General features: G+C 38.5%; 1 protein-coding gene across 1 annotated transcript in view; it reads right to left on the bottom strand.

The window, feature by feature from the left end:
* Positions 1 to 12,222, bottom strand: part of syt6b (synaptotagmin VIb) — a 31,415-nt gene extending 19,193 nt beyond the window's left edge. Inside the window, exon 1 of the mRNA XM_055183713.2 lies at positions 11,706 to 12,222. Within this exon, the coding sequence (XP_055039688.1) occupies positions 11,706 to 11,904 (199 nt within the window). The 5' untranslated portion in view covers positions 11,905 to 12,222. The remainder of the gene's footprint in view (positions 1 to 11,705) is intronic.
* Positions 12,223 to 12,458: the final 236 nt, after the last annotated feature.

Genomic DNA, 12,458 nt, shown 5'->3' with positions numbered 1-12,458 from the left:
AATAAACCCATGGTTAATTTTCATAAGGGATGGATCCCTACAGCAGCCAGCTCTGCTGTGAATTTTCTGCTTTATGATGCATGCACGGCTGCATTAACACGCTTTTCAGTCTTACAAGCCCTGTGCGTCTTGTTCATGCATTTGAGTGATTCCCCAGCTGAGATGTCATAGTTCCCCCTAGCCGACTTCTAGACAGATTAACATCAATGATCTTGTAGCTGCTTTGGGAGGGGGTTGTGCTCCTGATTTGGAGGGGACGTTTCAGGCAGTTCAGCAATATGGGACACTTCGTTTTTAATTTAAACACATTGGATGGACAAGAAAATGAAGACTTTGTGAGGTATCATATATTACAGACAGCATATGCATAAATAGTAAATGCAATTGTTCTGTTCTTTGCCTTATTGTGCGATTGTATTTATTAAATATTATGCTGCTATTTTTCTTTTCTGCTATGTTGCCACATGTCATGAAATATATTTTTAGTTTACTAAAACCATGAACCTGTAAATATTTTATTAAACACAAATTCTCTTTATACAGTATTGAGGCTTTGTTAAATTCTCTTCGAATACAAGATCAGAATCTTGGAATTCAGCATGAAAGGATGCTAATGGCAGCTGAGATAGGTTGCCGTTTCAATGCAGAGGATCTGGAGGGTTCGGTCAAAAGTGCCAGCTCTGTTTTAATTTCCATCTCCTGCCTTCAATGAGATATTGTACAACAAGGCTTATTCTGATGTAAATCGTGTGGTAATTATGTGCGTGCTATATCACATCAGCATCAGGTTTTGCTGCGCAGCCTGATTTTACAAAATAACAGAATGAAGGATGTTGGTTTAATTGGTCATTTGTTGTGGGCATGAGAGTGTGGAGTAAGACACTTGAAAATAGTGCTAGAATGATAATGAACAAGGACAGTAAACAATCAAATAACTGTAAAAAGGCACTTTTTGTATAAGTTTAAGGGCATCGAGTCGCACAATAAATTGCTCAATAATACCATAAGAGAAACTTCACCCTAGTGTGTATCATATATTTTTGATGGATTTTACAGTGCCTCTTTATTGTGCAAAGAGCACTTTAAATTGTGTCATTGTTCTAATGTTTTGATAATGTTTTATCTGACGTAAGAAATACAATGGAGTGGAAAAGAACAATCCTTGGTCATTCCTAAATTAATAATATAAAAAAGCAATCAAATCATACTGCATACAATAATTCTGCATGTAATGAAAAGACTTTCTGTGTTTAGTGGCAAATAATGGCCCATGGGAGCAGAACTACTTGACTCATAAGCTACCCATGAGGGCCTTTACTATGTAATACATACACTTTAATGTCTTCTTGGGTTCTAGCTAGCTATATATATTAATGGAAAGAATTACTTTGCCACATACCAGAACCTGAAACATTAGGAGATGTGAGGGGAAAAAATCCAATTCCTGATCATTCTTGTATGCGTCTTTAATTATAATCACTTTGTAAGCTGTATTGTCACATGTGAGTATCTCTGTTCCCCTTGTTGATTTCAGATTTTAAACCGTGTTTGAAATCAATATTCACAAGTTTGGATAATGATTCTGTCAGATATGATGAATTGTCTGTGTCCTATATTGCAATAACTCTGCATAAATCTGTATGCTCACTCACAATACTACATAAAAAAATGCTTACATCTCAAATATTGCATGCTTTCTTTTAACTATAAACTTCCCCATATACCCTCACACACGCATTCTGACCCCTGTAAAAAGCAGTATATCTGGATATGCTGAAGAAAAACATTACAAAACAATGGCACTGATATATGTTAACTAAGATACATCAATGCAAGATGTTTTTAAATTTAGGCAGTTCAAACATGCATTTACGTCTGGGACTAGAATAAGTCTTGTCCGGGAAACCGCTCCTAAAGGTATAAGATTTAATCAGGCGATTAGCCGAAAAGTGTGTGAATTAATAAAATTCTACAAAAAAATTAATAAAAAAATTATATATAAACACATGACTTATGCGTGGGTTATAAAGAAGAAAAAATAAAAACTTATAAGGGAACTGGTGTTACATAGTCTTCATGGTGACTGTAATTATTCACAAATACACATTAGAGACATATTAGTGTTTTTTTTTAAAGAAAAGCATTGTTACTGAAAATGGGAAAATGAGCAGCATACTTTTTGCTATAACACATGAGCGGAAACATTCATTGACACTAACCATCAAGACTAGACCAGAAAAGCTGACGCACTGTATCTGACAAAACCTAACAAAACAACAACAAAAAAACAGAAGCTTTAGCACCAACTGGTATTAAACATGCACATGCAACCTTTCCATGGAATCATAAAGACTTTGGGCAAATTCCAAATGGCAGTTTTGCTCCCTTAAAGGGCATTTAGCGAACGGGACGCTGTTTGATGGGTCATTGCAAACTAAAATGACCAACTGAATCACAGCACGAAGAGCCAATCCTGAAGGCTGTTAGTGAAGTATACACACCGTGAAAGTAAAGGTGCAGTTAAGCAGGCATGAGGACATAGACACTCCGTTTACTGCTTTGGCCTGTCGCCAACAACCTCGCCATATAAAGCAGGTAAAGATTGCCTTATAAACACATACAAGTGAGCAGGGGAGCTGCATTGTTTCTAGGGTTTACAATCGACGTGGAGTACAAAAATCGTCTCAAATCTCGATACATACATTTGGAAAAATGATGGATTGGTGAAAACTCACACTTTGTTGAGCAGTGATTTGACCAATGCAATATCATGGCAATTTGTACGTATTTTTGCTCCGCTCCTGCGACGTAGTGGTTAAAAGACAAGTTCTGTATTTTACACTTAAAGCCCTGTTTTCAGACGTGAAACTCACCGAGTGGTCAGGGGTGTTCACTGATATGCTCACACAAAAAAAGCAAAAGATGCTTTCCAACAGGTGTTTAAGCATTCGTTGTAAACTTGTGGACCTATTTTTCCAAACGCCTCACACCCGTACATTCTTCTGTTGAGAGCTTGAGCCCAGTTGGTGACAATAATCCACCTTTGCCAATTGCAAAAATACAAACAATGTTCCCGGCGCAGAGTAAAACCGTACCTCACAGCATATTTAATACAAGTCAATGGAGTTGGACAAAAACTACGATAATACCTGTTGTAAAGCATCTTTTGCAGCGATTTTTGTGTGAGCATATCAGTGAACACCCCTGACCACTCGGTGGGTTTCACGTCTTTGTGGACGAGGGTTTAGTGCATTTTGGGAGGGATTGTTCCAGTGCACCTATGCACCCATTCTAGAGGTGGGAGGTGAAACAACAAGCACCCGAGAATTCTCGGGGCAGCCGCATATATCGAAATTTCAGTCAAAACCGTTCTATTTCATCATAAATAATCTGAAAACAGGGCTTTAAGTGTAAAATACTGAACTTGTCCTTTAAGGTGGGTTTTCATTATTGCCTTTATATGATAAAAAAGGAGATCATGCTGGATGATTTTTCATTATTGACTTATTTTTATAGATTTTTCATGATTAAATTGGAAATCATTCAACCATGCAAACCTCGCTTTCAATAGTAGATGACATCATGCATTACCTAACAACTGTCAATATAACTGAAGAATCACATTTAGTGCTTATCAGTGTGTGAATGCATGTGAATGCATGTCTTTTCAACCTCGGCCGAGTAACAAATTTAACACAATCATGGATGAAAAGTCACAGCCACCCATAACAGGCAGACCCTGGAAATTAGATTTTATAAATGAATCCATTTGGATGTTGCCCTCTGCCTAAACCTCTCAAATCACCTTTATGTCCCGGGAATAGGGTGGCTTCTGATTTAATTTCTCTTTGTTGTAGTCGAGCCCACAGTCAGCAACCTTTCTTTGCTTCTCGTTGTCTTCTGAAACGGTCAAGGTGTAAATGTCCTTCACTTGATACACTTAGTACTGCAGATGGTGGTGGACATCTGAGCTCAATGTCCTTTATGATACTAAACGTATTTGGCACGAAAGGCCTCTATTGTATTCCCAACCGTTTTAACCTAAAGATTCACACAGCGTGTGAATGAGAAAGTAAAATCTCAAAAGTGCTTTTTAATATTGGACCTTTTGTCTTCCAAGATCTTTCCTGAGCTCCGACACATATGGCCTGACATCAGTGTGATGTTGTGAAGCTGCGAGACGGTAGGTTTTGGTAAAACTAAATTGATTCTCACGTTTACTTCGCAAAACATGTTTAAAAACACATTATTCATAGTTGCTGACAATACTGCCAAATTCTCATCAGATTTTTAATTTTTAAAACAAGCCTTGTGTTAGTAACCCTATTGTGAAAAGTAAAAGGTATTTTTGGCTCCGGATGTCGTGTCTAGTCTACACCTGTTTAGTAATTAAAACTACAAGGGTACGGTCACAAATTGGCAAGTGGCATACTTGGCACGCAGCTAGGGATATGTTAAATTATTTAATCAGACCACACAGGAGCTCACCAGCACACTTTAGAGAATTTCCCATTGGGTTACTAAGACTCCTTTGGTAGTAATTTTGCACGCAGATGCACATAGTCAAACTCTGTCTCTCTTCAGCATGGAGGTGTACACGTAGATAAACTGTGTATGCTGTTTTCCCCGCTGCTCTGATATCTACTTGCTGTTTTATTTATTCATGGTCACATAATGCGGTAGCTGCGGTAGTAGTTTTTGTATGAGGGGATGGGTCTCTGCAGTGGAGCTTATAGTGTGCTAAAACTATAAACTACTCGACGGTGGCTAATAGCAATGTTCTGCTCAATGTGCTATAGATACGGAAGGAGGAGAGGTGGCAGGCACTTTGAAATCTGTCGGGTATTCGGCACGGTTTCCCTTCATCTTTTGTAGTGGTCGTCTCACTAGTGAAAAAAATCCTCCACGTGCCCTCTATTGCTCAACCATTAAATTCAGTCATAACCTTCTTGTCATGTTTGAAATGAAATGTAATTGATTTTTACCTAGGGCTTTCATATAATGGAAATGGGGTTAAAAGATGGTCAGCCATCATACGACACTGTCATGTGCATGAGTGGCATTATATTGACTTTTACGGTCTTAATTCGCCTTTCTCAGCACTTCTTTTATAAAATACTGTCAAAAATTGTGAAAAAATTGTCCCGAGCTGTCATTGGGGCAGGACCCTTTAAAAGGTCCTATATGTATGTGTAAGGCACATATATCATACCAATATACAGTTAAGGTCCTAATATGTGCTCTTGGGTACCAATAAGTTCCTCTAAGGTACTATTATGAACTCTTTAGGTACAAAGGTGTACTCTTTGAAAGGGAACTGTCCTAGTGACAAGTCAAGTCAAATGTATTTATATAGCACTTTTTCACAATGTTGCATTGTTTCAAAGCAGCTTTACATAAAGGACGAAAAACACTGCAACCAGATTTTTTTAAATAGTAGAGTAATACAATATATACACTCACATTAAGGACTATTAGGAACACCTGTTCAATTTCTCATTAATGCAATTATCTAATCATCCAATCACATGGCAGTTGTTTCAATGCATTTAGGGGTGTGGCCCTAATCAAGACAATCTCCTGAACTCCAAACTGAATGTCAGAATGAGAAAGAAAGATGATTAAAGCAATTTTTAGCGTGGCATGGTTGTTGGTGCCAGACAGACCGGTCTGAGTATATCACAATCTGCTCAGTTACTGGGATTTTCACGGACAACCTTTTCTAGGGTTTACAAAGAATGATGTGAAAAAGGGAAAAACATCCAGTATGCGGCAGTCCTGTGGGTGAAAATGCCTTGTTGATGCCAGAAGTCAGAGGAGAATGGGCCGACTGATTCAAGTTGATAGAAGAGCAACTTTGACTGAAATAACCACTCGTTACAACCGAGGTATGCAGCAAAGCATTTGTGAAGCCACAACACACACAACCTTGAGACAGAAGGGCTACAACAGCAGAAGACCCCACCGGGTACCACTCATCTCCACTACAAATAGGAAAAAGAGGCTACAATTTGCATGAGCTCACCAAAATTGGACAGTTGAAGACCGGAAAAATGTTGCCTGGTCTGATGAGTCTCAATTTCTGTTGAGACGTTCAGATAGTAAAGTCAGAATTTGGCGTAAACAAAATGAAAACATGGATCCATCATGCCTTGTCACCAATGGGCTGGTGGTGGTGTAATGGTGTGGGGCATGTTTTTTGGCACACTTTAGGCCCCTTAGTGCCAATTGGGCATTTAAATGCCACGGCCTACCTAAGCATTTTTTCTGACCATGCCCATCCCTTTATGACCACCATGTACCCATCCTTTGATGGCTACTTCCAGCAGGATAATGCACCATGTCACAAAGCTCAAATAAATTCAAATTGGTTTCTCGAACATAACAATGAGTTCACTGTACTAAAATGCCCCCCACAGTCACCAAATCTCAACCCAATAGAGCATCTTTGGGATGTGGTGGAACGGGAGCTTCGTGCCCTGGATGTGCATCCCACAAATCTCCATCAACTGCGAGATGCTATTCTATCAATATGGGCCAACATTTCTAAAGAATGCTTTCAGCATTAGTATGGTGTTCCTAATAATCCTTTAGGTGAGTGTAGTATTATCGGAAATTTTATTGTCCTTATAAATAGATTATAAACTAATAATATAGTTTTATTTTACATTGAAATTGCCCTTAAAAGAAGAACACTTCACAGACAACATAACATGTGTTTTCCTAAAACTATCAACCCTGCATGACTTAAAAGCATCCAGGCCTGCATGTAAACGTTTTTGTGACAAAGTTACAAAAAAATGCAAGACACAAACTGAATTATTAAACAAGCTGCTTTTTTCTTACATTTGGATCTGACATCTTTGAAATATTCATTCATAAAAACAAAGGCTTGACAACAATGCCAGGATTCCTTAAATTAATACAGGAAGAGATCCCCCAGACTACAGTTCAGCTGCAGTACCACATGCTTTGCCAACTGAAATGCATTCAAGAGGGATGTTGGACAATTCATCCAAACAATTATCACCAAACTGCAGATCAAATGTGGCTTCTGTTACGTTCAGGCCTGCTTATTCATGTGGGTTTTTGGCATTGCGTGATTGCTGCACCAGCTGGTTCTCCTGATGCATGACCTTTGCTTTTTGGCAGGCTGGGTGCAGCTCTCACTATGGGGCTGCGGAGGCCAGCGGCAGTCCTCCATTCATCTAGCATTACTGCCTGTGGATGCAGGTTCCAGACACTCCCTACACTCCTAGTCAAGTCAGCAGGCAGTTCCCTTTACAGACTCGATACTTCCTTACTAATTAGTGCTCGATCATTATGACTTTCTGACATTAAGAGCATTTATTTTTGCTACAGCATTACTGATAATAAATTGATTTGTAGTGGTCCTCAAATTGTTTTGATTTAGAAAAAGAGTGTATGTGACACATCAAGTGGCGACCCGCACAGTTCCACAGTAAGCAAGTTTATCATATATTGTAAAAAATCTTGTAAATGAGTTGCTGTAAGTTATTAAATCTTTAGATATGTTAACTATTGCGTCAACTACAAAGATATCAGCCATTTTCTTCCCAATCTTCATGTATGGGTGCGAAAGCTGGACCTTGAAAAGGCTGACCAAAGGAACATCGATGCATTCGAACTGTGGTGCTGGGGAAAACTATTGCGGATTCCATGCAAAGAAGTGCTAGAACACATCAAGCCGGATATGTCGCTTGCAGGCATGATCATCAAACTCCGACTCACTTATTTTGGCCACGTGATGACATCAAATTCAATGGAAAAGGCGATTATGCTTGGGATGGTCAGTGGAACAAGAAGAAGAGGCCGTCAAAGGACACGTCATCATGTCAACTATAGTTTATATGTTACAGCAACTCATCCCTAGTCAAGTTGAAATGACTTTTAAATCAAAATTGATTAGACTTAAAAGTGCCAAAATATATTTTACAGTGCATGCTTACCCTTGTATTTGGTTTATTTTTGTCCTTTTACAAGCTGCTTATTGCATGTATACTAATCTGTAAAAAAGATGATTTTGTGCCGACATATGGCACAGTTGTTTAATATCTCTATCAAAAAGATATAGCTTTTTTGGCTAATTCGTATAAATTCATATTTGCTTTTGTCCATGTGACATTGGGTTAAGGAGTGGGGCACTATTAATGCTTTTTTCTATAATCATACTGTATGTTTTGGTATATTCACATATGAATTAACCATTTTGTAAAAAAAAGGCTGAACCACTTGTATAGAATCACTGTTAGACTTAACTGTAATTTCTACAGTTACTTACCACAAAACGCCCAGTAAAATACCATCATTTTCTTTTCCAGTTCATTACTGTAATATGCATTGCATTATGGGTATTAACATTTAATTTACAGTGATTTACTGTATGTTTAGAATTTGCGGTAGACTGCTGTAAAACAACAGCAGTAGTGCTACTGTAGTTGAAAAAAAACAGTGTTATAAAAGCATGTAAAATGGAAATATAAAATATATCTATGAAATGAAATACATTTTATTTGTTATACTTTTAGCAGTGAAGCAAATTTCAAAATGTGAATTGTTTTTCATCCGTGTAAATAATTTATTGAGAATTGTAGATAGAAACAAGAAAGGGATTTTGGATAAATCCTTGACCGTCAGATTTTGATTTCGCTCCTCAAAGTGTCCAGAGAGTGACAGAAGAGGCTACTTGGGGAGTGTAGCGAGTAACTTTTATTAAGTGGCACTGTGGTAATGTTGACACGGGGTTTGATTGCCCTTCAAGGCAATATATTTTTAAAACTAGGTTACAGTAAGGGTATTATACTGTAAAATGGAACTGCGTTAAAGGCATCATACTGTAAAAAACATGTACAGTTATGGTACTGTAATGGGGCAGTTACAGTAACAACATGTTGCCAGTGAGTTACCGCATATATACAATAAAAAGTCTAACAGTGATATAGAGATTTTGTAATACTGTATGTAAGTAAGCAATAAGGTATTTAATGCTAGTATATTGTGAATAAGTCATGACTGAAGGACGTTGTAGTTGTAAGTTACGACGAGAAAGCGCAGTGCTTGCTATTTTTTCAGGACCTTACTGGTTTCTTAAAATGGTTACCACACAATTCAAATATTAAAGCAACACTATGTAGTTTTTTACCTTTAAATGATGTCTCTAAAATTATTTCAGTGATAGAACAACTTTTAACTGGACAAATTGTACTGTTGCTGCAACCTGAGCAGCCTCCTAGCTGCTACAAGCACACTCTGAAAGTGGTGGTGGAGGGTAGAGCACACAGCACCGTGCCTCCCCCTGCATGTAGAAGAGTGTCTTATACCAGGCACTGTTGCGCTTTTCAACCACATGGGGGAGCTGTAAGTAATTTTTACATGGAAACTACATAGTGTTGCGTTAAAGCAAGAAAAATATGTAGCCTACCAACGCAACTAAAACGACTAAAAACTCTTTTTTTAAGAGTGGTTAGCTCCTGGCAAAATACAAGCCTGCTGTCAAAATACAAGCCTGCTGCAGACGCTTCAAAGGGGTTTATGACAAAAAAGAGACGCTTGTGTTTGCCAGATACTTGTTTAATCTCATGTATAATAGGAGTTTGGTGTTACGTTAGTGTCTTGTGAGTATTTTGTTAATGTGAGTGTCTATTTTATCATAAACCCTTTCAGCATGAACGTATTTTGACATGACGAGGAACACACATGACACTCCGAACACATATTTTCAATTCGCGCCCCTCAGAAGAGAATTCACCATCCGCCACTGGGTGGGACATTATTATTGTTTTTTCTATAATCATATGTTTTTGCATAAAGAGATGTTGTAATACTGTATGTAAGTAAGCAATAAAGTACTCAATGCTAGTCGCAACTGAAGGATGTTGTTAGGCATGACGCGAAGTCTACTTCCCAGTTGAATGACGTCAATAACTGTGGGTTCACACCAGATGCAAGTTCAACGATTTGCGTGAGTAGATTAAATACAAAGTCATTGCAAAGACGCAATTAGATGCGTCCTTGCGTGGGGCGATGCGAATGACGCAATATGTGCTGCGTGTTTGCCGCGAAAACACGTGCTATTCGCCTCAAAAGCGTCTTCGCCCAAGTTGAAAATATTCAACTCGGGCGAACAATTCGCATGACATGAAGTTAAATCCAGCGAGTAATGTAGAGCAAGTAATGCAATTCCCCGCGTTTGGTGTGTACGTAGCATAAGAGTTTTTGACTAATCTCCGCCCACAAGAATACGTCAGTCGCCAGCTAAGCTCAAGCAGCTCTGCTAAGCTAAGCTGCTGTTGAATTACAACACACTAAACAAACTACACAATCAGAACTTGTTTCGTATTTCTGAAGGAGGGACTTTATAGAACAAGGAAGACCCGTTTTTAGGACAGTGAAAGCAGAGGTAAGTAAATTGTGTGAAAAAAAACGTTTTTTTTTTACACGTGAAACATGAACATGTGTTATATTGCGCACTGTAAACACAACCAAAGCTTCAAAAACACAGGAAGAATAGGACCTTTAAAATCTAATATAAATGTGTTATTGTGTTACTTGCTGTAGTTCTAACAGCAGCAAACAGCTGGTAAACACAGACAGATAAGCATTAAACGCTACAAAATTACTTTGTAAATGTAAAATCCAGACACATTACTACTCCATTCAATCCATGTATTTACACATTTAAATTGACTTTGAAACTGGCACTGAGCAATATTAGAGAACTGGCATTTAAGCTGTCCGTGGCATCAATGATTAATCTTTATTTGTGGGTAACACACAGTGGCATTCACTATCCTTGTGGTCGGGGACATGATGCAGGTCAGAGCCTGCGGCGGTTTATTTAATTTCTTCTGTGACAGAAACTCAGAGTGACAATTAGATCCTGTGTCTTCCTCCATGGCATTTTTCCAGATGAGGAATTCATTTTAATTTGTATTGCTTTAGACACTCCTATCACCTGCCAACTCGGAGATATCACAGCTCATTCGATCTTCTGTCCAAAATTCAATTTCTTGTCAATTTTACCTCACGCTGCTGCTGTGAATCTGTAGTCTGGAACGGCACATTGCAAGACATTTACATTAATCTTGCTATGAAACACAATGAGCACTCGTCCCTAGATAGGAACAAAAATGCGCTTTTGTTATAAATAATCTAAATCGCCAAACAGCATCCAGATATCAAAGGAAATAAAAACATAATCTGACTTATTTGACACATTAATAAAAAGTAACAGTGGAAGTAATGGCTTATACGTAATGCTTGTACACTGTTAGAAAAAAAGTAAAAAAAAAATGTTGCCTGGGGAGGTACCCTTTTCAAAAAGTACACATTCGTACCTAAAGAGATCCTATCAATGTTTCAGAGGTACATATTGGTGGTGCCAAATATTTATTTATACTTAAATGGTACGTATTAGGACGGTTTCAAATGGTACTGTCCCAGTGACCTCTAGGGACATTTTTGACAATTTTTTTCTGACACTGTACTGTTAAACAAACTTTACTTTTAAAGTCTAAGTCACTTTCAAGCAAAAGCTCCAGGTTTGTTTTAATCAAGCAGAAAGTTGGGATATTTTAAAGCATGCCACACATTTATACACAATCATAACCACATCCCCCATCCTACGTCACCCCAAACAAACACATTAACCGTCAGACGCTCCTGGAAAATTACCCAGTGTTTACCTGAGCTGGAGATGTTGGGGTTGTCATTTGCCAGAAGCAACAGGAAATCCTGGCATGTTGCAGAGTCCAGGTGAGGGCTGCTGTCCAGGCAGAGGTCAACAATGAGGGCCACTGCTTTCTCACAGAACATCTCTTGGTCTTCAGTGGTGGTAGCACTCATTCTGTGAGTCCAAATCCCAATTTTTTGCCTTTTTATCATCTACATCTGTAATGCAGAATGAAGCAGGTGGCTGGAGTGATGGTAGCACGTCAAAAAATACCGTAGATAGTAGTTATAGATCCCACGCTGCAACTCTTAGATCTTCGCATATGGGTGAGTGACTGTGTCGGGGTAGGCGAGAAGGGGGCCCAATAAAGCAACAGTACCCCCAGGTGCAGCATCACATTCAGCCACTGTCCAACACACAAGTCCCCAAGCCCGTACGTGTCCACTCCCCTCCCATCGTTCCTCCCATCTTCTGTCATTCTTATTCAGAAGAGGAAAAAACAAAGCTCCGCCTCCTCTCTGATGCTCTTCTTCATTTCTTGACCCTGAATATAAGCTGGCAGTGATTCTGTAGTCAAACAAACCACAGTAAATCCCCTAGTGTCTCAAAGTCTTCCTTAATAATTTAGTACCTTTTTGCTTCTCTCATGGCTGAAATAAAACACACTTCTTACACTTTCACTTGTCTTATTTTAGTAACAAACAACAGGGTAAATAGATTCTGTTTGATTGTGATTTCCACTTTTTTCTAATATTGTGTTTTCCTA

Source organism: Misgurnus anguillicaudatus, chromosome 14 (genome assembly GCF_027580225.2).
Source record: "Misgurnus anguillicaudatus chromosome 14, ASM2758022v2, whole genome shotgun sequence".
Lineage (NCBI taxonomy): Eukaryota > Metazoa > Chordata > Actinopteri > Cypriniformes > Cobitidae > Misgurnus > Misgurnus anguillicaudatus.
This window is presented reverse-complemented; position numbering and strand designations above follow the sequence as displayed.